The 25,904-nt window shown below is 58.1% G+C and overlaps 1 protein-coding gene and 1 pseudogene across 1 annotated transcript; one reads left to right on the top strand and one right to left on the bottom strand.

Annotated features, from left to right (window-relative positions):
- Positions 1 to 1,038: 1,038 nt before the first annotated feature.
- Positions 1,039 to 23,517, top strand: SCART1 (scavenger receptor family member expressed on T cells 1). The gene is made up of 13 exons (XM_039835938.1): positions 1,039 to 1,108; positions 1,529 to 1,846; positions 2,607 to 2,903; positions 3,636 to 3,944; positions 4,188 to 4,493; positions 4,633 to 4,950; positions 5,033 to 5,347; positions 7,018 to 7,332; positions 7,509 to 7,577; positions 21,294 to 21,608; positions 22,225 to 22,407; positions 22,729 to 22,839; positions 23,253 to 23,517. Exons 1-13 carry the CDS (start codon positions 1,042 to 1,044, stop codon positions 23,339 to 23,341), a joined length of 3,012 nt encoding a protein of 1,003 aa, XP_039691872.1. The 5' UTR covers positions 1,039 to 1,041; the 3' UTR covers positions 23,342 to 23,517.
- A 1,520-nt stretch (positions 23,518 to 25,037) lies between these two features.
- LOC120581868 (uncharacterized) lies at positions 25,038 to 25,156 on the bottom strand (annotated as a pseudogene).
- Positions 25,157 to 25,904: the final 748 nt, after the last annotated feature.

The raw sequence follows: 25,904 nt of genomic DNA, 5'->3' as shown, positions 1-25,904 counted from the left end.
CTGTCAATGGAGCCTTAGCCAAGGGCTCTCGTGTCTGACTGCTTTCCCTTGAGGTGTACCCCGGTGCACACTGCCGGGCCCTGGGGCTCCTCTGGGTTTAGCGTTTTGATGAACAGTGAACTGCGTTCCGCCTGACCAGCAAAGTATGACTATGCCAGTGTCTGCACCTCCTGGCCGTTGGCCCATTTTTATAGCTTCTGTTTCTTTGCTGAGACTTTCTGCTGCTTCTATTTGTTTCAGAAGACTCTGCGGTCTACGTTGGAAGCCTTGTTGTGAACGCGGCTTGAAGCCCTTGTCGGAGGAACCTCTCCCCCACTCAGTGTCGGCGTCGGTTGGTGGGTGGTCTTTTATCACCAAATTGTGGTTCTTTATGTGATGAGTGATTTTCACTTGCCTACTGGACATTTTGGTTACGATGTCAGGAGATTCTTGACTGTGTTTAAGTCTTCTATGTCAGCAGGTGGTCACCTGTTTTGGCTTAGGGAGCAGGTTCTTGCCTTCTTTTGTGGACTTGGTTCCAGTGACATTTAGTTGTCACAGCCCTTGCAAAGCCATCCTGGCCTATCCCACTTTGCTGGTGCTGCAGAGACCCCACTCAGTCCCTACCAGCCCCTAGATGTCTGGTGTCACCATGTCCCTCTCTGTAGTGGGGAGCCGAAGCCACTGGGCCTGGGCGGAGGGCAGAGACACACAGGGATTTGCTGCTGCTGTGTCTGTGGGCAGATAGGACCACCTGCCTGATCGTGGGGTCGGAGCAAAGCCGCCCCGTCAGCAGTGATCAGCATGGGAGGAAACCCACAGCCTGGGCCCCTTGCTCATGCCTGGCAGTGCTCAGAGCTGCTAAGGCCATTGGCTGCTCAGCTCACAAACCGGGAGTCAGAGCCCCTGATATGCTCAGGAGAGGCTCTCGCTGTCCCCATTGGTCCTGGGAGGCCATCGGTGGTTCCCGCGTCTGTATATTTGGCTCTGGACCGGCATCTCTGCCATCGCTCCAGCTGAGCAGCAGAAGCTGGCCGAGGCCCTGGGGGCTGAGGAAGGGCCATGAGGGAAGTTCTCTGGGCCTTGGGAGTTGGGCCCCTTCTCGTGACTCTCTGGGCGGTCCCCATCGGTAAGTTTCTCCTTTCTTCATCCATGGATCCCTCTGAAGGCGGTGGCTCTGCAGATGCTGAGACTCTGGGGTGTGAGGACCTCCTGCCGCGACCAGCTGCCTGGGTCTCACTCAGCCCAGAGGTGGGCGGGATATCCTGGGGCAGGAGGGCGTCTGGGCTCCAAAGTACATAGCCCTGGAGACTCTTGTCTCCAAGCCCTACTGCTTGGAGCCCAGGGGATGGGCTGAGTCAAGCATGGAGGAAATGAGGGGACGTGGCTGGCCTAGAACGGGCATGGTTGGGGCATGTGCCCGTGGTCACCTTCCCGGACCGGCTCTCCCAGGGGTGGAGGCCTCACAGTTAGGCCTTAGAGGTGGCCCCAGGCACAGAGCTGGCACCAGACGGCCTGGCCCCTCCAAGGCTGGTCTGTCCTTCCACAGGTGGACCGGGTGACCTGAGGCTGGCGTACAGACACAGTCCGTGTGATGGCGTGGTGCTGGTCCGGCACGGGGGACAGTGGGGACACGTGTGCAACCGGGAGTGGACGCTGGCGGAGGCCTCTGTGGTCTGCAGGCAGCTGGGCTGTGGGCTGGCTGTGGGCGCCCCCAAGTATGTCCCGCTGCCTGGCGAGATGGTGCTGCCCGCACTGCACAACGTGTCCTGCAGGGGTGACGAGCCCGCCCTGTGGGAGTGCAGCCTCGGGGCCTGGACCCGGAGCTCGTGCCCCCACCAGTGGGTGGTGGTGGCGCTGTGCGCGAGTGAGTCGGAGCGGGAGGGCGGGCGGGGGTCTTTAGGGGGCCCCTCCTGGGCACTGGGCCATCGGAGCCCTCTGGGACGATCCGGTCCCTCCTGCCTCCCGTGTGGCTGTCCTTTGTCATCTGGCATGCATCCTTGCCCGGCACCGTTCTAGGTGTGAGGCGTGCAGCAGTGAATGACCCTGGGTGTCCTGTGCCACCTGGGACGGGACAGAGAGGAAGCAAGCCGATCGCTGAAAGAGCAGCTAGGCCGGGGGTCACTTCGTCGAGGGGCACTCTGGGCATCTCATCAGGATTTCTCACCCGAGTGGCGGCAGGTGTTTCTTGTGGGCCTTGAGCTGTGTTAGGGTTCTTATGTGACCTACAGCTTGTGAGGCTCCCATAATGTCCTGCCTCCGAAGTGGGCCTCCTGCTGGATTGGGGCCTGGGGCCAAGTGACAGGCAGGTGCTCTTGTTTGCACATGAGTAAGATTTTTAAGAGCGTGACAGTGAGCTCACGCCCGCCCGGCCCGGGCCCTGTGAGGGAGTCCTGAGCGAGGCGCCCTTCGTGACCGCCCCATCAGAGGAGTGCCCGTCAGTCCAGCGCTGATGCCCTGAGCAGGAGCAGGGCCGGTCTGGGGCTCGGACCCTGGCCCAGGGTGGGGTGTCTGGAAGGGACTGCCATGCCCCAGCAGAAACAGCTGGTCATCGAGGCAGGCTGCAGGCTCAGGTGACCACACGGCCAGTGGAGTCTGTACCTGCTGAGCGAGTGCTGTGCTTGCAGACGGCACTTTCCGGGAGATCCGGCTGGTGAAGGGCCGAAGCCCCTGTGCGGGCCTCCCCGAGATCAGGAACGCGAACGGGGTGGATCGCCTGTGTGACCTGCACCAGGAGGAGGCCACCGTGTTCTGCCAGGAGCTGCGGTGTGGGCCCGCGCTCCAGGCTTCCCGCCGAGACGTGGGCGGCCGCGGGAAGTACATGACGTGCAGCGGCACCGAGCCCACCATCCGGAACTGCAGGCTCGACAACAACCTCCGCCAGGGCTGCAGCTCCCGGCAGGACGCCGAAGTGGTCTGCGCAGGTGGCGTCCCCCACTGCCCATGCCCGGCTCCTGCTGCCCTTCCCCTCCAGGACACCAGTGCTGCTGGCTTGCCGCTTCAAGGCCAAGAGCAGGCTGAGGGGGGAGGAGAGGACGGGAGGGAAGAAGGCTGCTCTGACAGTCCGCGGCTCTCTCGCTCACTGTTCGGTGGCCAGAGACGAGGGGGTGAGCACCTTGGGTGGCTCACAGCAGGTGTGGGGTCCCGGTTGTCCCACAGCACCTGTGCCCTTTTAGATAACGCTGTTGTGTGTCTAACACGAGTCTGGCTGGGGAGTGACTTCCTGCCTCCCAGCCCTGTCTCGGATGCGGGAGAGTGAATCAGCCCTCACAGATCTGGAACGAGGCGGCTAAAATGACCGGATCGTCCTCCGTGCTGCCCCCGAGAGGCAGTGGTACTGTGGCCTGAAGGTGTCTCGACTTGGCCTCTGAGATTATACAGGGCTTTGATTCCACTGCCCTGGGCAGGCAGGGGCTATGTGCCACACGTGGGCACCTCCAGCAGGTGACCATAACTGCTGACCTTGGGAAGCCACCAGGGCCCCCTGCTTTGTTCTGGGTGCAGGGCAGAGGGGCCTATGGCTGTCAACTTCTGTCCAGGACTTGGCAGACCCACTGCCTGGACACAGATGATCCTCCTGTGGTCCAGGACAGTGGCTCTGGGCTGAGCTGTTCACCTGAGAACACCTGCCCCTGAGGATTTGTCTTCTTCCCCAGGACACACCGAGGCCCGGCTGGTGGACGGCGAGCACCCCTGTGCTGGGCGTCTGGAGGTGAGGCGCGGCCTGACCTGGGGCTCCGTCTGTGACGCTGACCTGGACCAGGCCACGGCCCACGTGGTGTGCCGGGAGCTGCACTGCGGCTCGGCCGTGTCCAGGCCCCGGGGTGCCCACTTCGGCCCGGGCTCTGGGCCCGTGTGGACGGAGGCCTTCCGCTGTGCGGGCAACGAGTCCCTGCTATACCAGTGCCCGCGGGGGCCTGGGCACCGGTGTGGACACCGCCAGGACGCCGGGCTGCGGTGCTCAGGTGAGACCAGGGGGAGGTGAGCTCTGAGGCTCACTCGCCTGCCTCCTTTCCTGCTGCCTCCCTCCAGGACCCTGCTGGGCGCTCTAAGTCCAGCTCGCAGGGTTCCTCTGGCCAGGGGTGCGTGTGCCAACAAGAGGCTACACCCCAGCAAGAGAGCGAGCTGAGCCTAGGGGTGGGGGCAGGCGAGAGCCTGAGACCTGCTGCTTTGGCCACCAGGCAGAGCCGACACCCCCTCCCCCGCAGGGTTCCGGCTGGTCAACGGCAGCAGCAGCTGTGAGGGGCGAGTGGAGCTCCAGGTTCAGGGCGCCTGGGCGCCCCTCTGTGCCGCCCACTGGGACCTGGCAGACGCCACCGTCCTCTGCCACCAGCTCAACTGTGGCAGCGCGGTGGCCACACCTCAAGGTGGCCACTTTGGGGACGGGGACGCTCCCATCTGGCCTGACGTGTTTCACTGTGTGGGGACAGAGTCCTATTTGTGGAATTGCCCAGTGGGCACGCTGGGGGCCCCCGCCTGTGACCCGGGAAACGCCGCCACCGCGGTCTGCTCAGGTGGGTCGGCAGGAGCGCTGGGCAGAGCGGGCTGGGAGTGGACGACGGGGCTGTGGGGGAGGCGGGGGCCCCCTCTCCCCTCTCGAGGCCCAGGTCCCGGCGCCTGACACCCTGCCGGCCCCTCCCCCGTCCCTCCCAGGTCTCCCCGACGCCCTGCGGCTGAGGGACGGGCAGAGCCGCTGTGATGGCCGCGTGGAGGTGTCCCTGGACGGCGCGTGGGGCCGCGTCCTGGACGACGCGTGGGACCTGCGTGGCGCCGGCGTCGTGTGCCGGCAGCTGGGGTGCGGAGAGGCGGAGCGGGCCTACGACGCGCCTGCGCCCGGGCGCGGGGCCGTCCGCGTGGCGCTGAGCCGCGCGCGCTGTGCGGGCACCGAGACCCGCCTGAGCCAGTGCAACGTGTCCGCGTCCCTGCTGGTGGCCGCGGGGGCCTCGCGGGACGCAGGCGTCGTGTGCTCTGGTGAGTGGGGGCCGCGCCCCGCCCCGCCCCCCCCCGCCGGGCTGCGGGGCGCCGCGCTGACTCGGGGGGCCCTTCTCCGCAGGGAGCCGCCGGGTGCGGCTGGCCGCGGGGCCGGGCCGCTGTGCGGGGCGCGTGGAGGTGCTGCGCGGGGGCGCGTGGGGCACCGTGTGCGACGACGGCTGGGACCTGCGGGACGCGCACGTGGTCTGCCGGCAGCTGGGCTGTGGCCGCGCCCTCAGCGCCCCGGGGGCCGCGCACTTCGGTGCGGGGACCGGGACCATCTGGCTGGACGAGCTGGGCTGCGGGGGCGAAGAGTCTGCGCTGTGGCAGTGCCCGTCGCGGGGCTGGGGCCGGCACGACTGCGGGCACAAGGAGGACGCCGGCGTCTTCTGCGCAGGTCGGTCCTGTTCCCGAGCGGTGACATATCGATGATGCCGCTCTCCCGGTAACGAGCGCACACCGCGCCCACGGGGTCACTCGTGTCCCCAGGGGCTCCCTCCCAGGGTGCAGCCCCACACTGGACTATGTCGCAGTCTCCGGGCCTGGTTTTGCAGCAGCTCGACTGAAGTGCCTTCCCCTCCCTGTGGCGTCACATCCGCTCCGGGTCACATCGCTGGTGGTCCTGCGCCGGCGCCCTGGGGTCTTTCTCCCCTCCTCACCGGCTCGCCCCACGCGGTGCGCCAGCTTTCCCGTGTCGAATTCTTTTGATACGCATTTGAGAGGGTTGGTAGAAGAGTTCCAGAGCCTTTTTAAGACTTTTTTTTCCTGGTTTTTGGCTCATACATAGCTGATGTTCTTCATGTGGCTCTTGTGTGGGTGCGGTCATTCTTGAGTGGCAGAGTGGTGTCCTTTGCTGGGGGCGTGAGCAAGTGAGGGGTCCAGGCAGCGCTCCAGGCAGGGCGCGCGTCCAGTGCGGTGTCTGGTTTGGCTCCTAGCCTTACTTTAGGAAACTTCCCGGCCTGTGTCTTAGATGATCGCACCTGTTTAAGTCACTGTATTTCTATGAAGTAACACTGAGGTTCATTATTTTGGAACTTCGCCATCCTTTTCATTCATTTTTTGGGGCCCTGCTCTCTGGGAGAGTGTCTCCAGGTGCTACCATGTCAATTCTGGTCTTTCTGTCAATTCTGGTCTTTCATTCTGGGGTGTACATCTCGGTGTGCCACTGCATTTTTAATTTCCTTGAAGTCCTCCCTCTGTGCCATGGGCTCCCTCAGGCAACTGCTGCTGTTCGCTGACCGATAGGACCTTGCTGCTGGGGACTGGCCGTTGGCAGGAGTGGGGGACACTCTGTTTCTGTCACGACTGAGCCTGGCAGCACGGTTCAAGGCAAGAGCAGAGGCCCAGGTGTGACATGGGCGTGGGTCACTCCTGTCTCATTCACTCAGTTGGCCGAAGTCTCCAGGCCAGTCCCGATTCAGGGGGTGGGAAACTGGCTCATTGCAAGGGACATGGAGACAGGCAGGAGGTCTTTGTGGCCACTTCTGTGATCTGTCATAGATGTATTTCCTTCTTGCGTTTTTTCTAAGATTTTTTAGTTATGACCCTGTCACATACAATTTATATCCAACTTTCTTGATCTTGGTATAGATATTTTTTATGCATGACGGACCTCTGTAATGTCATTTTAAAGGATTGTCTAATTCTCTATTATGTGTCGATATTCCAGTCTACTTAACATATCCCACTTTCGAATTACATAGGTCAAGGGTGTTATGAAAATACGTGGGCGCCGGCCAGCCGGGACCGATGCTCTGTTCGCACATGGAGCTTGGGGCTAATTCCTTTTTACTTTTTACAATCGCTGCTAAATTGATGATCTTATGCAAAAAGATCATTCTGTATTTCAAATAATTTCCAAGATTGGGTTTCTGGACAATCAGCTTACAGACTTGCTAAAACTGGGGATTGGTTCTGGTTACTTGTGATCAACTGCCACCTGCAGCCTTGAAGTGGGGTATTGCTATGGGGACACACGGACAGTGCCAGGGGCTTGCCTGGTCAGACACGTTGACTGGCCTCCTCTTTCAGAGGTCTTTCTCTGGCCTGACTGTGCTTGTTTTCCAGAGTCAGTGGCCTTGAGGCTGCGAGGTGGCACCCAGCACTGTGCTGGGTGGCTGGACGTGTTCTACAATGGAACGTGGGGCGCCGTGTGCAGTAACGCCTTGAAGGACACTTCCTTGTCCATCGTTTGCAAGCAGCTGGGCTGTGGGGAGCAGGGCTGGCTGGAGAACAGGCCTGTCCACACTGGCGTGGGCGCCTCCTGGGTAGACAACATTGAGTGCCGCGGGCTGCGAAACTCCACGCTGTGGCACTGCCCCTCGGCCCCATGGCACCCGCGCTCCTGTGCGCGTGAGGAGGAGGTCTGGATCACCTGTGCAGGTGAGGCCCCAGGGGTCTCTGGGGGGCCTGGAGGCGGCATTCGCACCCCGACAGGTCACTGCAGGGGCGGCCTTTGGCCCATGACTGGGAGCTTGGGGGTCCCTTGGGCTTCACAAACTTTATTCTGAAGTGTCCCGGGGCGTTCACACTGGGACTGCCGCCGCTTAACCCCACAGGATCGTCAGGGAAGACGCCGCAGGATCCCGGGGAGGCCGTCGGCTGCTCCTCCAACCACAGCTGCCCAGGTACCTGCGCGCGCCCGGCCGCCGGCTCCTCGGCCCCGCCTGCGCGGTGACCCCGGCCCCTGTGTCTGCAGAGGAGGGCGCCGTGCGCTTGCGCGGGGGCGAGGACGGCTGCTCCGGCCGCGTGGAGCTCTGGCGTGCCGGCTCCTGGGGCACCGTGTGTGACGATTCCTGGGACCTGGCAGACGCGGAGGTCGTGTGCCGCCAGCTGGGCTGTGGCCGGGCCGTGGGCGCCCCGGCGGGGGCGGCCTTTGGCCCAGGCTCGGGTCCCGTGTGGCTGGACGAGGTGGGGTGCGGTGGCAGCGAGGCGTCCCTGTGGGCCTGCCCGGCGGAGCCGTGGGGACGGACAGACTGCGAGCACAAGGAGGACGCGGGCGTCGTCTGCTCCCGTGAGTGGGCGGGAAGCAAGGGCAGTGCTGCGGGGGCGGCAGAGGGGTCACCTGGGGTTCCTCTGCAGTATCCCCCACCCGGTGTTCCAGAGGCCAGCCCTGAGGCTGGCCCGGGACCCTCCGGGTGGCGCACGGGCTGCCTCTGTGGGGGCCGAGTGGGCTGGGCTGCTGCGCTGAGGGTCCCGGCTGCTCGCGCTCGGCCTCTCCCTTAGGCCCCGCCCCTTCTCCCGCAGGTGACCGGGAGACCACCTCCGGGCCGCCGGCATCGCGTACGTGTGCTCCTCCTGGCCCTGACCCAGAGGCGCCCTGCAGTGAGGGGCCCTTGGATCTCCTGTGCCTGTCACCCGTCCTTAGGCCAGTGGGGCTGCGGTGCTGGACACGCCCCTTCTCTGGGGCTCACTGCTGCCCCTCCCACTGTGCCAGCAGGGTGTAGAGCCCTGGGGGAGACAGCAGGCCCAAGCCACACTCGGCTACCTCTAGGGTGTCTTCCTTGCTGTCTGGGGCTTTGGCCCTGGTGCCCCGTGGCCTCTTGAGTACTGGGTGTGTGTGTGTGTCCAAGTCACAGCTGCAGGCAGCGAGCCAGTCAGGGTCCTAAAGCTGCCCTCTCGTCTCCTCCCTCCCGATCTCAGCCCCGGGACCCTCTATGGGGGGAGCGGCACTAGGCCCACCTCCCCTCCCCCTCCTCAGAGGCTCAGGTGGCCCAGGCCCAAGGTCACAATCCCCCAGGCCCTGCTGGCACATAGGGAAGACCCGCCTCTCACTGTCTCTGCAGGACCATCCCCTCCCCTGGCCCCTCTACCTGCCCGGGAGGCTGGCGTCCTGCCCATGACCTTCTGCCTGGTCCTCGGCACCATCCTGAGCGTCGTTGCCCTGGTCCTGGGAGCACAGTGGTGTCGCCGCCAAGAGTCCTGCACGGGTAGGTGGGTTGGGCTGGTGAGGTTGACACAGGCCCTGGGGATGGGGAGGCTGGGGGTGTGCTGAGACCCCAGCCCACTGCAGGCCTTCTCTGTCCTGGTCATTGCTCTGTGTGCCAGGTCCCACCCAGATTTCCCCGCAATGACTCCTCAGTGGCACATGACTGGGTGCCCAAGAAGCACATGTTCCTTTGGGAGCTGCGGCAGGAGGGGCTGGGGTCTAGGGGGTCCTGGCACGCAGGAGAGGCCCCTGCGGGGGGCTGGCAGCAGTGGGCTTAGACTGTGGCAGTGGCCCTCCTAGAGGTTCTGGTGTGGCCTTTGCAGGTTCTGGAATGTTGGGGAACCTGCCCTCGGAAGGGGTTTATGAGGACATCGGAGCTGTCCCCATGTGGGAGAAGGATGAGGGGCCCAGTGTGTCCTGGGACCTGGTGAGGGGGGAGGAGTATGACGACGCCTGGGAGCCCGAGCATGGCCCCGAGGATGAGCACCAGGACGAGGACCAGGACCAGGACGAGGACGAGGACCAGGACCAAGACCAGGACCAGGAGCAGGACCAGGACGAGGGGCTGCCGCTGAGCCCTGCAGGTGTGCATCTGTGTGCCGTGGTGTCCATTGTGCTTTTGCTACTCTGCTGCTTCTACGCCCGAGGCCCTGCTCTGGCCGGTGCCTACATTTAAAGATCCTAGAGCCACCTGTCCCTGTGTCCGTAACCCTCACTCCCATCAGAGGCTTGGGTGTTGGGGAACGCGGTCGTCGTCACATTGGAATCTTCTTGGGGGCAGATGTGGAGTTTAGGGAGGGCCCTAGAATTTAATTTCGGTGTGTTTGTGTCCACGCACTCCGTTGGTCGGCAGGGCCCGAGCAGACAGGGTGAGAGGGGGCACGGTGTGGGAAGCAGCTTGGTCTCACCCCCGCTCGCACTGTCCAGTTTTTGGCTGGCTCTCTGGCTTCAAGGTATGGCGACAGAGCAGGGCAAAGAAGTCCTGGTGGCCCTGAGGAGTTGCTGAGGGTCCCGATACACGTCTTTCTCCTTAAATGCAGGTGGAGGTCCTCACAGCCCAGGCCTCGAAGCTCAGGCTAGCATGAAAGATCATGGTGGCCCCAGGACATGATGGCCATGAGCTGGCCGTGAGGGGACATCAGCGAGACCAGAGGGTGTGGGAGAACCCAGGTCCCCTGGGGGCCTTCATCTTCCTCCTTTCTAAAAGTGATATCATTAAACTTCCTGGAACTCATTCATTCATCCATTAACGGGTCGCAGAAATGCCCCGCAGCCACCCACCAGGGCCCAGGTTCTGCTTTGGGCCCGTCCACCCCACCAGCTCTGTTGTGCGCATGGACTGTCCTCAGCTGTCCTCTTGCCTGCAGGTTCTCCAGGGGTGTGGGGTGGGGCTACCCATAAACTAGCTCCGGCCGCCTCATCTTTCATAGGCAGACAGACCTCACCCACCTGGCTCAGGTGTTGTGCCAGATTTACAGAACTCGCAGCTGCCCCATGATGACCCCACAACTCCATTATCACCACACCCCTGACCACACCCTGACCACACCCACCTTGACAGGGCTTCCCCTAACACACCTCTGCCACACCCTTTCTGGGAAATGTTACTCTGCATCCTCTTCCCCGTGTGGGCCTGGGACAGGTTTGCAGATGACCGCACCCGTCCGCATCTGGATCTTTCTCAGCTGCCACTCCCAGGTCGGCGTCCTGCAGAAGACCAGGTTCAGTCATCCTGAGTCCCTTACCTGCAGGTCTACCCATTGGTGCCAGCAATTACCAGCGACCTCCCAGTGTTCCCCTCAGGGCCTCTGAGCACTGCCTCCCCCACCTCCAGCCCTTCCCCTGTGCCCACTCTGGGCTGTCAGAGGTGCTGCACGTGGTCTCGAGGCCCACCATGCTGGAGAAGATGAACTTGAAGGTCCCTTTTGCACAGGAAGCCCTGACAAGGGAAATAGGGTGATGTCCAGAGAGGCTGGACAGAGCCTCTGGGGTGAGGCAGGGTGAGGAAGGCAAGTGTCCAGGTTCTGGGGCCGTGGCTGGAGCAGCTCCTGACGGGGCCTTGTAGGACGAGAAGGGATGTCCTGGACATCTGAGCTCACCTTGCACCACTGTGCACACACGGGGCCCACCTTCTGGCCCTAGGAGTTGGCCCACCTGGCTCATGGGTGCATGCTGGATGTCCCTGGGGATGGGGGAAGGTGTGCAGGGGGTGGGTGTCCTCAGGCTCAGGAGGGAGAGAAGTGAGCTGGCAGGAAGTGGGGTTGGGGTCCGAGCATGGGACAGGGGACCTGGAAGACAGGGGTAACAGAGAAAGGACCTCAGCCCAGCAGTTGGAAAAGGTTGGGGCTCTGGGAAGGGTGCAGGGTCCGTCACCTTTCCCCGCACAGCGCCCCCCTCGCCTGCCCTGGGCACCCAGGCCGCACGCATTCAGGGCTGTGTGCCCCTGAGGCCTGAGCTGGGGGTGTGGCTCAGCGCGCTGCCAGGCTGCGGTGTGGCAGGGGCTGGAGGGGGCCTCCTGCCTTCTCTGGAAATCCACGCTGCTCTGAAGACCTGAGCTGCCTTCTCTTAAAATGATCTCTGGCATATCTTTTGGGAAGTAACCTTAGAAATGTTATTCTGCTTACAAAACAATACACACTCTTGTAAATTTAAAAACTCATAGACCCAAGAAAAATTAAAAAATGCTATTCAGTCACTCAGAAGTGAATACTTCAGCATCTTGCTTTACATCCACGGAGAACGTTTTTTTGCACAGATGCAGATACAAGCATGAGGTACAGTAATGTCTCGGGTGCACATCCTGCTTCCCGTTCCCCCTGAAACATGCAGTTGACGTCATTTTAAATGGCTGCCTCGCATCCCATCCTACGTATCTTCCCTCATTTATTCCTCTCCTGTTTACAGGCTGCTTTTCAAGGACACCATGCTCACAGAGAGGTGTGTGCACCTTTTATGAGTGCCGGCTACAGATCAGGCATGTTTTTATGGGTTTTGACCAAACTACTGTGTCTGTTCATGGAGCAGAGGAGCTGGGCTCGATCCTTGTTCTTCAACTCAGTTTTTGTGTGAGGCAGAGAAAAGCGTGTCTCCCCTGGAGCCCTGGCTCCTGGCTCTGAGGCTGTCCCTCCTTTGTCAGTCTCCCACCTGGGTCTGCACTGGGCACCTGCTCTGCAGGAAGCCCAGCCTCAGCTGCTGGCGCTGTCTGGGCTCAGGCCCGGCAGGGGAGCTCGTCCCCCACAGGGCAGAGGACGGCTCTGATTGACAGCTCCGATACTGCTGGGGAGATGGGTGGGGCCCACAGGCTTCCTCCTCAGAACAGCTTCCCACTGAGCTGGAAGCCACCTCCCAAACTGGGTAGAACACACTTGCCCCTGTGCCTATGCCTGGAGTGGCTGCAGCAGCGAAGGGGACCAGGAATGGCATTGTCCCCTCCAAGGCTGTGGCCCCTCCTCCTGGCCTGCTGGACCCTCCCTCTAGGTGAGTGCTGCTGTCTGCAGGCCTTCGGCATCCCGGGTCCAGAGGGGAGGGGATGACATAGCTCAGGGGTGTGCATCCTGGGAGCCTCAGCCTTTCGCAGGCAAAGCGAGGGGACCCACACGTATGTGTGTGGGAGGCTGAGCCCGTAGCTGGAGATTCCACAGAAAACGGTCCTTAGACTTTCGTTTTTGTCAACTTTTGACTTTATGGCCATCATCAACACCGTCAGTGACGTGTGAGAAAAAGTGAAGAAATTGAAATTAAGGGTACAAATTGGGATGGAAGGCGAAAATTAGATTTCTAATTTTGAAAATTCTGGACGAAACATTCCGGAGCTCAGCTTGGCACGGGCGGCCGCTGTGTTTGCTCCGAAGGCCAGGCGGCAGACTCCGTGGCTCTGCTGAAGGGCTGGAACCACTGCGAGGGCCTGGTGCAGGTGCAGCGCGCCGGGCGGCAGGGCGCTGTGTGCGGGGACAACTGGGGCCTGGACGAGGCGGCCGTCGTCTGCAGGCAGCTCGGCTGCGGCACCGCCCGCTTCGCGCCCAAGTACGCCGTGTGGTACGAGGAGACCCAGCTGCTGCTGCTGCAGGGCTTGCGATGCGCGGGCACCGAGGCCTCGCTGTGGGACTGCGCCCTGGGGCCGTGGGGCCCGGTGCGGGGCTGCGCGTGTGAGTGCTATGGCGTCGTGCAGTGCTCAGGTGAGGCCCAGCCCTGTCCCCACCCACCCCGCAACCGCGAGCAGCTCCGGCGGAGCCCCTCAGACCCACACTGCGAGGACCCCGTGCGAACAGCCGTGTCCCCTCCGAAGGCGGGGATGGCACACGCGAGGAACACCTGCGCGTCCCCAGCTGCAGGTCGCACGCCCAGGGCAGCCCTTTCTGGGTCTGGCGTGAGGCCTAGTGGTGACCATGCAACCTTCTGCAGTGAAGGGTCCCGGCCTCCCTCTCCCATGGGCTCAGGCCTGTGGCCCTGGCCCTCTGCCCCGCGAGGCCTCCCCATGCCTCGGAGCTCGTCTGGCTGTGCACTCCGGCCGTCGCCCAGGGCACAGGACACGCTGCTCGCCCCGCCCCTCCTCAGTGGTCCTTGGAGGGAGGAAGGTCCTTGGCTGGACAGGCTGCCGGCTCCGCCCAGACAAAGGCCAACCCCTCTCTCCGGTCCCCAGCCACTGCCTGCGGAGGGGGATATGCCCCAGTCCAGGGGGAGATGGAGCTCAGGTAAGGAGGGCCGGCCTCTGTGCTTCCTGCAGGTGGGAGTCTGGCCACGGTCAGGCTGGAAGCAGGAGGCAGCCCCTGTGCCGGGACCCCACAGTTCCATCTGTCAGATAGCCTTGTCCAGGTGTGCGGCTTGCAGGCGAAGGAGACCAGTGTCTTGTGCAGGAGTCTGGGGTGTGGCGAGGCACTCCAGGCATCCAGACCCCACAACATCCAGGACCCTGGAGACCGGAGCCCTAAGATCGTGACCTGCCAGGGAACAGAGTCCAGCGTCTTCAACTGCAAGCTCGACGTGAACATTTGGTACCAATGCAACTTTCTGACGGAAGCCCAGGTTGTGTGTTCAGGTAGGGACGCCAGCCCCGGGCCTCTGAGGGGAGCACCGTTTCACAGCTGGGAGGGGTTCTAATGGGAGGTCCACTGCCTAGAAGAGAGGCAGACGAGTGTGCCCGCCCCCTGCCCATCGGTTGGCATCCCTGCCCGGGGAAGGAGAGCAACTTGGAGCATCCCCAGAACTCTGCCCGCACCCCCACCCCGTCCATAGTCACGCAGGGAGGTGGCTCTCTCCAGCGTCTGCTTTCTTGGCTCAGCGGGTGGGATTGGGATTGTGCATTTGCTCTCAGAATTTGAGTGAGATGCCAAGGGCGAGGGCGGCCGAAGGCGGGGGGCGCAGCGGGGGGAGCCCTTCCGGCCCGCAGGCCCCAGGAACCCTGGCGCTCCCTTCGGGCCCCTCAGGGCCAGGCTGGGTGGTCCTGGTCCTCCTGCAGCCTCCTCCCTGTGGGGTGGAGCAGGCGGCCACTTCCCCAGAGGCCTGCCTCTGAGGCGCCTCCTCCCCCAGGACACACCGAGGCCCGGCTGGTGGACGGCGAGCACCCCTGTGCTGGGCGTCTGGAGGTGAGGCGCGGCCTGACCTGGGGCTCCGTCTGCGACGCCGACCTGGACCAGGCCACGGCCCACGTGGTGTGCCGGGAGCTGCACTGCGGCTCCGCCGTGTCCAGGCCCCGGGGTGCCCACTTCGGCCCGGGCTCTGGGCCCGTGTGGACGGAGGCCTTCCGCTGTGCGGGCAACGAGTCCCTGCTGTACCAGTGCCCGCGGGGGCCTGGGCACCAGTGTGGACACGGCCAGGACGCCGGGCTGCGGTGCTCAGGGGAAAGTAAGTTCTCCCTGATTGTTCTCTTAACTTCCTCGAAGACTGCTCAGTGCCAGAGTGAGAGACACAGCTGACTGTACTGATCTTGAACCCTTTACTTTGCTGGGCTTATTTGCTTTAATCGTTCTTTGTGGTCCGGAAGGATTTTCTAGAGACCACGTCTCTATGAGTGCAGACAGGCTTCCCTCCTCCGTTCCCGTCCGGAGGCCTCCAATGTCTCTGTCTAGCCTGACTGCTGTGGCCAGACATCCCTGGCAGTGTGGGACAGTGGTGGTGACAGCGGACGTGCCTGTCTTCCTCCTGCCTCCGCGGGAAGCTTCAGTTTTTCGCCATGGAGCGTGTTAGCTGTGGGTTTTTCATAAATGCCCTTTATCATGTTGACGAATGTTCCTTTCTTTTCCTAGTTCAGTGTTTTCATCATGAGAGTCTTGAATTTTGTCAAATGCTTTTTCTGCATCAACTGAGATGTTCATGTTTGGTTTTCTCTTTGTTCCGTTAGTGAACTGAAGCGATCTGGTATGGGGCTTCTTCTTGTTCAGAGATTTTTGTTTGCTGATTCATTCTCTTTACTTTTTTAAAGCCTCTTCATATTTTCTATTTCTTACCGAGTCATTTGTAGTACTTTGTGTGTTTCTAGAAATTCGCCCATTTCATGTAAATTATCTAATGTGTTGGGGTGCGTGTTCGCAGTGTTCACTTATGTTCCTTTTTGTAACTTTGGTAGTAATGCCTCCACTTTCTTTTCTGATTTTAGTCATTTGAGTCGTCTCTGTTTTTTGTTTTTTTTTTCTTTTTTTCCCCTTTGGCCAATCTAGCTAAATTGAGAATTTTGTCGACTTTTTCAAAGAATAAACTTTTGTTGTCATTATTCTGATAGTCACGTCCTGCTGGCGTGGAGGCAGCATCCCTCGTTTGCCACTCTGTTTTCCTCTGAACACTTCTTTTGCTTCAATCTGTTGAAGTTTTGATATCTTGTTTTTCATTTCCATTCATCTCAAAGTATTTTCAGTTTTCCTTGTGATTTCTTCTTTGACCCAGTGGTTGTTTATGAGAGTGTTGTATTTGTGAATTTTCCAGTTTGTTGTTGTTGTTGTTGTTATTGATTTCTAGCTTCATTCCACTGTAGTCAAAGATGATATTTTTATGATTTCAATCTTTTCATATTTCCTCAGACTTGATTTGTAGCCCCAAATATGGTCCGTCCTGGTGGATGTTCCATGAACTTTTGGAAAGAAGGTGTACCCGGCTGCTGTTGGGGAGCATCGTGTTCTGTATGTCTTGAGGTTTAGTTGTTTTAGTTCTTTATTTTCCAATTGACCTATGTGTATTATTCATTATTAATAATTAGTAAAAATGAGATATTAATGGCTCTAATTATAATTTTTAAATAATTCATTTCTGCCTTCAATTCTGTCAATTTTTGTGGCTGTTATTAGATGCATATATTTATAATTGCATCTTCTTGGTGGATTAGCCCTTTAATCAGTATATAATCTTTGTCTCGTAACTTTTTCAAACATAAAGTCCATTTTTTTCTTTTTTTTAAGTCAATTTATTCTAATATTAACATAGCTACTCCAGTTCCCTTTTGGTCAATGTTTGCATGGCTAGGCTTTTCAGCCTTTCACTGTAGACCTGTTCTGTCTTTTGATCCAAAGTGGTTCATTCAGGATAGCATATCGTTGGACAACGTTTTTTTAAAAATCCATTCTACCTTTCTCTGCCTTTTAATTAGAGAGTTTAATCCCCTTACATTTAAAATAATACCGATAAGGAAATATTTTCTTCTGTCATTTAGGTACTTGTTTTCTATATGTTATGCATTTTTTGTTTGTTTGTTTCTCAGTTCTTCTAATACTGTCCTTTTCTGTGTGTTTAACTGACTTTTGTAGTCTACCATTTTGACTCCCTTATCATTTTTTTTTGGTGGGGGGGATACATTTTAAAGATTTTTACCTAGTGGTTAACCTGGCAATAATAACATCTTAAATTTTTAAAACTCTAGTTTGAGTTAAAACCAACTTAGCTTCAATAGTATGTATAATCCCTGCTCCTATACATTTATTGTCATAAGTTATATCTTTATACATTGTGTTCCATTATCATAGATTTATAATTAATGTTTTTTGCATTTATCATTTAAAACATATAGGAAAAATAGAGGAGTATTAACCCCCCAATACAATAATGTTGGCTTCGTGTTTTCCTACGTAATCACTTTCAACAGTGTTGTCTATTTAATAGTACGGCCTTGACTTACTGTCGAGTGTTTTTTTATGTCAGCCTGAAGTACTTACTCCCTTTAGCGCTTCTTCTAGGACAGCAATGAATCCCCTCAGCTCTGCTTTCTTTTTTCTTTCATTCTTGAAGAATAGCTAAGGTGGATGTAGGTTTTGCGGTAACAACTTTTCTCTCAGCACTTTAAGTATGTCATCCCTCTGTCTCATGGTTTCCATGGTTTCTGATAAGAAATCAACTGTTAAAATTGTCGAGGGCCCTTTTACGTGGCAAGTCACTTCTCTTTTGCTGTTCTCAGGACTCCGTATTTGGGGCGCGACAGTTTGATGAGAATGTATTTCGGCGTGCATCTTTTGGGATATAGTCTGCTAGGAGTCTGTTGAGCTTCTTGGATGTGTTGGTTCATGTTTTTCATCACGCGTGGAGAGATTTTTATCATTATTTCTTCAGATATTTTCTCTGCCTCTTTCTTTCTCCTCTCTTCCTAGTACTCATTTTATTTGTACATTGGTATGCTTGCTGCTACCCTACAGGTTTTTTAGGATCTAGTCATTTTCTTTCGTTCTTCTTTCTTTCTGCTCCCCAGACTGGATAATCTCAGTGGGCTGGTCTTGTTTATTGTTTCTTTCTTTTGCCTGCTTAAATCTTCTCTTGACCCCTCAAGTGAATCTTTCAGTTCAGTTATTTCACTTTTAAGCTCCAGAAATTCCCTTTGGTTCCTTTCTAAATAATTTGTATCTCTTTATGGGAGTTCCCTAAGTGAGGAGACATCACTGCCCGCTCCCTTCGGGTCTTCGAGCATATTCAAGACAGTGTATTTAAAGTCTTCGTCGAGTAGGTCTCATGACATAGTTCCCTCAGGGACAGTTTCTATTTTTTTTTTCCTGTGAACGTGCCATACTTCCTTGATACTTTGCATATATCTTACTTCTTTTTGTTGAAAACTGGACATGTTTAAAGTATTAAAAATGACAGCTCTGAAAACCAGACCCTCTCCCCACCCCAGGTCTTTTGCTAAGTGTTGTGGGGTTACAGTTGTTTGCTTAGTGACTTCTCTAAGCTCTTTTGGTAAAGGCTCTATTCTTTGTCGTGTGTGACCACTGAGGTCCTTTTTTCTTTATCTCAGTGGTGAGATAGCAATTTAACAGAGATTTTCTTAAATGCTTGTAGCCAAAAATAAACAAACGAAGCTCATAACTTTTGGTCTTTCCAGGTTAGCTCTTTGTTGGATCACACCTTCAAGGCTGAGGCAGGCCAATTTTCAACTTTGCCTTAGTATTTATTTCTTGCCTGCCAGAGGCAAATTTGCCAACTTCTTGCTTCATCAAGTGTTTCTCAGTTGTAATTTTCTGATTAGATACTAGAATTTCTAGAAAGCTGGTTAAGACAGTTTTATCAGGCTACCTAACCATTGTTTAGGGGAGAGACAGAGTTCACAGCTTGCTCCTTTGCCCTATCTCAGGCTTTCCTTCCCAGTTACAGGGTGTGGGTGACCTTTCAGGCTCATGCTGAGATCCAGGCGCCAGTGTATGCAGACACGGGGCAGTGGGGCCCCGGTGCCCTGCTGCTCCCTCGGGTGTTGGCTGCTCAGGGGAAGCGGCCACTCTGCAGACCAGCACATTCTGCCTTAGTGTCCCGTCCTGCTGGCATGGAGGCAGCATCCCTCAACTTCATTTTTTATCAGTGTTCCCTGCTTTCGCTTACCTTGCTGAGTCCTGGAAATCTGACGTTGCCTGTTTTCCCCAGTGTAATCACAACTGGTGATCACAACTGGTGGTGGACAGGTGTATTCTGGTGTGCCCTGCCCACTATTTACAGCCGCCTCACGGGGCAAAGCTGTTTCTTGCTCTCAGCCTGAGAGTGGGCGCTGTTTGCCCGAGCTTGTGGTTAAGGACCCGGCCTGCCAGCCAGGGAGCAGTGCTGACACCCGCTCCCCCGCAGGGTTCCGGCTGGTCAACGGCAGCAGCAGCTGTGAGGGGCGAGTGGAGCTCCAGGTTCAGGGCGCCTGGGCGCCCCTCTGTGCCGCCCACTGGGACCTAGCAGACGCCACTGTCCTCTGCCACCAGCTCAACTGTGGCAGCGCGGTGGCCACACCTCGAGAAGGCCACTTTGGGGACGGGGACGCTCCCATCTGGCCTGACGTGTTTCACTGTGTGGGGACAGAGCCCTATTTGTGGAATTGCCCAGTGGGCACGCTGGGGGCCCCCGCCTGTGACCCGGGAAACGCCGCCACCGCGGTCTGCTCAGGTGGGTCGGCAGGAGCGCTGGGCAGAGCGGGCTGGGAGTGGACGACGGGGCTGTGGGGGAGGCGGGGGCCCCCTCTCCCCTCTCGAGGCCCAGGTCCCGGCGCCTGACACCCTGCCGGCCCCTCCCCCGTCCCTCCCAGGTCTCCCCGACGCCCTGCGGCTGAGGGACGGGCAGAGCCGCTGTGATGGCCGCGTGGAGGTGTCCCTGGACGGCGCGTGGGGCCGCGTCCTGGACGACGCGTGGGACCTGCGTGGCGCCGGCGTCGTGTGCCGGCAGCTGGGGTGCGGAGAGGCGGAGCGGGCCTACGACGCGCCTGCGCCCGGGCGCGGGGCCGTCCGCGTGGCGCTGAGCCGCGCGCGCTGTGCGGGCACCGAGACCCGCCTGAGCCAGTGCAACGTGTCCGCGTCCCTGCTGGTGGCCGCGGGGGCCTCGCGGGACGCAGGCGTCGTGTGCTCTGGTGAGTGGGGGCCGCGCCCCGCCCCGCCCCCCCCCGCCGGGCTGCGGGGCGCCGCGCTGACTCGGGGGGCCCTTCTCCGCAGGGAGCCGCCGGGTGCGGCTGGCCGCGGGGCCGGGCCGCTGTGCGGGGCGCGTGGAGGTGCTGCGCGGGGGCGCGTGGGGCACCGTGTGCGACGACGGCTGGGACCTGCGGGACGCGCACGTGGTCTGCCGGCAGCTGGGCTGTGGCCGCGCCCTCAGCGCCCCGGGGGCCGCGCACTTCGGTGCGGGGACCGGGACCATCTGGCTGGACGAGCTGGGCTGCGGGGGCGAAGAGTCTGCGCTGTGGCAGTGCCCGTCGCGGGGCTGGGGCCGGCACGACTGCGGGCACAAGGAGGACGCCGGCGTCTTCTGCGCAGGTGGGTGCGGCCTCCCGCCGCCACCCGACGCCCCAGGGGCGGCCCGCTGACCCACCTCTCCTTGCGCAGGGCTCACCGACCTGAGGCTGCAGGGCGGCAGCCACCCTTGCGCCGGACGGCCGGAAGTGTTCTACAACGGGTCCTGGGGTGGCCTCTGCCTGACCCTAAGCTCTGCCTCGCTGGGAGTCCTGTGCCAGCAGCTGGGTTGTGGGCCCCATGGGTGGCCCCGGGCTGGGACAGTGTCCCAGAGGACCCCCGAGGCCCTCTGGGTGACCTCCGTGCAGTGCCGGCACAGACACGACACGTCCCTGTGGCAGTGCCCGTCGTCTCCCTGGGACCAGCACTCCTGCTCCAGCGACATGGAAGCCTGGGTGGTGTGTGCAGGTGATGAGCAGGGCTATGTGTGTTCGCCGTCTGGGGGGCGGTGCCCCAGGGCTATCCTGTCGCGCATCCACTTTAGGGAACACAGCCCGGGCCCCTTCTTCTCTGGGAGGAACACCTCCACTTTACCTTACAATTCTGGGGTGCGCTGGTCTCACAAGGGGCCCGTCCTTGCCCCGAAGGTCTGAGCCATCTGAAGTTCTGGGTCATCTGGAGTCATCTCCTGCTCCTGTCCCCTGCCCGCCATGCCCTTGACCATGGCTCTACAGGTTTCTGGTAGAGAATGTCCCTCTTGGAGAAGCTGAGGACAGTGTAGGGTCCCTCAACCTATGGGTTCCCCTTGGCTAAATGTATATAGTGCTCTTCCTTTAGAGCAGCGGTCCCCAACCTTTGTGGCCCCGGGGACCGGTGCTCCTGTGAGAATCCGATGCCCGATGATCTGAGGTGGAGCTGAGTCGGTGATGCTGGCGCTGGGGAGCGGCTGCAAATGCAGATGACACTTTGCTGGCTCGCCCCCCGGTCACCTTCTGCTGTGCGGCCCGGTTCCTAACAGGCCACAGACCGGTACCAGTCTGCAGCCTGGGGGTTGGGACCCCTGCTTTAGAAGCAGAAATTCTTGGCGATGGGAAAAGAAAAAGGGAAAGAAACGTATTTCACAGTATTCGAAGCATTTCACCTTGCAAATATCAGATGGACCCTAATTTCTTACACAGAGAAGGAGGGCTCAGTTCCTCAGGACCCTGGAGAGACCCTCAACTGTTCTGCATCTCAGACCTGCCCAGGTGTGTGCCCTGTACCCTTCCTGTCCCTTGTGGGGCCTGCCCGGTACCTGCTGACCCGGGCTCCTGTGTCTGCAGAGGAGGGCGCCGTGCGCGTGCGCGGGGGCGAGGACGGCTGCTCCGGCCGCGTGGAGCTCTGGCGCGCCGGCTCCTGGGGCACCGTGTGTGACGATTCCTGGGACCTGGCAGACGCGGAGGTCGTGTGCCGCCAGCTGGGCTGTGGCCGGGCCGTGGGCGCCCCGGCGGGGGCGGCCTTTGGCCCAGGCTCGGGCCCCGTGTGGCTGGACGAGGTGGGGTGCGGTGGCAGCGAGGCGTCCCTGTGGGCCTGCCCGGCGGAGCCGTGGGGACGGACAGACTGCGAGCACAAGGAGGACGCGGGCGTCGTCTGCTCCCGTGAGTGGGCGGCCGAAATCGCGCTATTCCTTTTGTGCCTTGGGAAACGGCTCCGGTGGTGGCAGTCTCCTGGGATAAGAGGCTGTTTTGGTTTCTGCTAATATTTTGGGGATATCTCTTGTTTTTACCCACAATCCATGTTCGCTCTTGGGGAGTAGTGTCACCTTGGTCCAGGGCGATGTGGTGGCCTCTGTTATTTTGGACAATGTCTTTATTCCCAAGCTGTGCACCTCATTGTTTGCAGAGCACAAAAGGGTCCACAGTAACAATTGCAGCAGCACATCCCACGGGCAGCCTCTCCTGGCAGAAGTCTCACCCCGTGCCCATAAGTCACCTGTTGTGGCTCCTCTTGAGCCTCTGTTTGGGGGCCACGAGAGTCACTTTTATCAAGGGGGCACTGCCCCATGAGAGCAGAAACTGGGGGCCCCCACACTCACACTGGCCGACTCTGGGGCACTCTACTTGGCAGGCTTCAGCAGATGCCTCCCCCAGCACTTCCGAAGCCACATGGGGGCCCCTGAGGGGAAGGGCGTGGGCCCTGGGGGCCACCGTCTCCCACTGAGTGGCTTGCACATGCCTCACCCACCATGTGACTACTCACGGTCTCCTGCCACAGAGCCTGGCCCCGGCCCCGGCCCCCTGGCGGCCACAGAGCCTGGTCCTGGGCCCCTGGCAGCCACAGAACCCTGCCTGACGCTCAGGGTGGTCAGCACAGTCCTTGGGGCGGTTCTCGGAGTCCTCCTCCTGGGCCTTCTGGGCCTCCTGGGCCTCTGGAGCTTGCGTTGCGTGCAGCAGAGAGGTATGACCATTCCACAGTCCCAGCAGCTGGCCTGGGAGGGACGAGTGGAAACTCAGAGGTGGTATTGGGTCCCTGAGGTGGCCTTTTATTGGCCAAAGAGAATGACTTAGAAATGAGTTGGCCTCGGGCCCCTGGGACTCTGAGCTGAGCCCCAGGGTGTCGTACCTGGGCACCACATTGAAGCTCAGTGGGGAGCAGCACCCGGCTTTCCTGAGGAGGGGGTGGGGCCGGGGCGGGATGGCCCTGGGGGCCTGGCCCCAAGTCCTGCCCCCTCACGGCGGCGTCACTTGGCTCTGGTGACCCTGCCCAACTCCGCCTCAGATCTGGGGAGTGCAGAGGTGTCTCCTGGGGAGCCCACCTATGACGTCATCGGGGAGCTGCCTCTGGCCGCGTTGTACGAGGAGATCCTGGAGGGCAAGGACGGGGCCCCGGGTGAGGAGGGCCAGGCTGCGGCCACGGTGGTCGTGGCGGGTGTGTCCCCAGCTCCGGAGGGCCCACCAGGAGGGGGATGCTGAGCACAGGGCACCTGGGTGTGAGGCCCCATGGTGGGGAGAGCAGTGAGGGCAGAGCGGGCTGCTGGGGCCCTGGCAGGCGAGCCGCGATGTGGGGACACCTGAGGCGCGCCCGCTCTGCGGCACCCAGCCGGCTGCGGGTCCGCCGGGAGGTGGGTGTGGTGGAGCCGGCCCCTGTGCTGTGCCAGGATGACTGAGGATCCCTGGTGCCCAGATGCTTTGTCAAGTGCTTTTCGGTGACGTGTGTCTGCCTCCCTAACAAGAGGGCACTTAACAGGCCAGATACGGCCTCTGGGCAGTGTGGTGACATGATATCTCGTGTGCCCGTTTCAGGAGAGGTGGCGAGCCTCACGGATGGACAGTCTGTGCCTGAGGAGGGTTATGATGATGCTGCGTCTCCACTGGAGGACGTGACAGCGTAAAGACCTGGAGACAGATACACCGCTGACCGTGTCAAAACGACAGTCCTGCACGTCCCTTTACAGTTGTGTTGAATTTCAGGAGGACACAGGGCATGCTTCTTGGTGCCAAGCCTCCAGATGCAACCCATGTCCTCCTAACCCCCCTGCCCCCGCATTCCTGCCCGCTCTGTGGACAGTTTTGCAGTGGACAGTTTTGCCCATAACCTGCATGCTTCCCGTGCACACACAACAAATACTAATGTGGATAGAAATCCAGAGTGTGTTTTCTGTTTCTTTAAACATCTTCATGTGCCATCTGTGCCCAGCTTTTGCTGCCAGCCATGCGGTGCCGGGCAGACGTCCACCTTCATTTTTTTCTTGTAAACGCTTCTTAATGGGATCCAGAGTCCTGGATTCCAGGGTTTCGACGTGTGTGTCCTTGTCACCTGTGAATCATGTGGGATCCCTCCTTCCCGTCCCCTCACCCGTGCCCTCTCTTTCTGTGCCTGGTGTCATGGGCCGGGCCGCTCGGCACCTTGGGCCCCACGTCCCGCTGCCGGCCTCAGCGTGACAATGCTCCAGATCGCGTTTCACCATCGAATATGGAGCCATTTATCAGATTAAGGAAAATCCAGTCTATGGCTGATTTTCTAAGGGTTTTGGTTTTTGTCATGAAAGTGTTGATTTTAATCAAATGCATCTATTCTCCGCATCTGTGAAGGCAACATACGATTTCTCTCCCCTTATGATACACGTGACGAACTATATTCTCAAATGTTAAACCAACCTTGGGTTAAACACACTAAACTCTGTCCTGATGCATATTACTCTCTTTACGCACCACAGGGATCAATTTGGCAAATATGTTGGATCAACACTTAGACGAGAGTTTGACCTGTGATTTTCCTGTTTTCCTTTTTTGTAAATGTTTCTGCTTCACTTTTGATATGAAGATTATTCAGGTTTCAAAAACGAGGACATTTCCCTCTTTTAAAAAATGCAGGAATCTGTGTAGCATCGGTTTTATTTCTTCGTTAGGTGTTTCGGATGAACTGTGAAGTCATCTGGGCCTGGAGTTTTCTTTTTGGGAATTTTTTTTCCAGATTCAATTTTTAAAACTGTAGATAATTGGAGTATTCAGGTTTTCTATTTCTTCTTAGATCTGGTTTGTTAAGTTCTTTTATCAATGACTTGACGTTATCTAAATTGACAGTTTCGCATAAAATTATTGATAATATCTTTGAACTATCTTTTTAATGTCCATAAAATCTGTAGTTATGTGCATTTTTCAGTCCTGATATTGGTAATTTTTGATGTCTCTCTTTTATTCTTGATCAGCGTTGCTAGAGGTTTAGTCACTTTGTCAGTATTTTCAAGGGCATATGGGACCCCTGTGGCTTTCTCCATTTTTTAAATTGAACACCTGTTTTCTATTTCACTTATTTCTTCTCTCATCTTTATAATTTATTTTTTTCTCCTTATTGTAGCTTTTTGACTGGGATATCTGGACATTGATTTTCAGCATCTTTTCTTTTTAACCTAAAGCAATAACTTTCTTCAACCTGGCTTCAGTTACCTACCAAGAGTTTTGCTATAGTGTATTTTTTTCCTTATTTTTTTATGTTTTCAATTTTTTTTTAGGATAGGCGACCCTTGGTTGACCTCACAGATTGCAAGGACCTTGTCAGCTTACAATCCCTAATTTTTTATTTTTTTACGCCTACAGCACCTGGTCTTCCCAGGTGGTCTCCCATCCAAGTACTAACCAGGCCCAACCCTGCTTAGCTTCCGAGATCAGACAGGATCGGGCTTGTCGATGGTGGCATAGCCGTAGACAGATTTCCTTCTATTTTTATGGCCAAGTAGTACTCCATCCTGCATCCACTACATTCTCTTTACCTATTCATCTTTGATGGACACCTAGGGTGTTGCGTCTCGGCTGTCATGAGCAATGCTGCAGTGAACGTGGGTGCAGATATCTTTTGCAGTTAGTGTTTTCGTTTTCTTGGATAAATACCTAGAAGTGAGATTGCTGGGTTGTATGGTAGCTCTTCTTAAAAATTTTTGAGGAATCTTCATATGTTTTCCATAGTGGCTGCACCAGTTCACAATCCCACCAAGGAAACCTCAGTAAGTTTAAAAAGTAGACTCTTTCTAGTCATGTCCTTTATAAGTCAAAACTTTAGAATTAGTAACAAAGGGGTAACTTTTATAATGAACTAGTTGGAGATTTAAAACCGTGCATTCAAATAATTTGGGTCAAAGAGGAAGCAATGCTGGCACCACCGGTGACGTAGAAGTCAGGACCGGCGGCTCTGGCCCAGCAGTCGGCCATGCGTTGCTGAAAGCATTTTGCTGCGTCTTGCCGTGGAGTTTGTCTTGGTGTCTGGCTTGAGGACACATCTCTCCCCGAGCACCTTGAGAGAGGAAGTGTCACGCCTTGGGCCCTGCTTGTCCCTGGGTTCCTGCAGGCCTCAGACAGCTCACTGGAGTCCTGACTGGGCCTGCTGTCCCTGGGGTTGGGGCGGGGGCGGGGGAGCAATAGAGGGTGCCCAGCTCTGCTCTCTGAGGTTTCTTTCTCTGA

Source organism: Pteropus medius, unplaced genomic scaffold, assembly GCF_902729225.1.
Source record: "Pteropus medius unplaced genomic scaffold, Ma_sr-lr_union100, whole genome shotgun sequence".
In the NCBI taxonomy this organism is placed as follows: domain Eukaryota; kingdom Metazoa; phylum Chordata; class Mammalia; order Chiroptera; family Pteropodidae; genus Pteropus; species Pteropus medius.
Note: the sequence above shows the minus strand (reverse complement) of the source record. Positions and strands in the feature narration are given on the sequence as shown.

Excerpts from the sequence above, each read along its gene's own strand:
- SCART1 (XM_039835938.1), top strand. The coding sequence starts at position 1,042 with ATGAGGGAAGTTCTCTGGGCCTTGGGAGTTGGGCCCCTTCTCGTGACT. Across the intron at positions 2,904-3,635 it reads CGCCGAAGTGGTCTGCGCAG|GACACACCGAGGCCCGGCTG; the intron begins GTGGCGTCCCCC and ends CTTCTTCCCCAG. Across the intron at positions 22,840-23,252 it reads GGGCAAGGACGGGGCCCCGG|GAGAGGTGGCGAGCCTCACG; the intron begins GTGAGGAGGGCC and ends TGCCCGTTTCAG.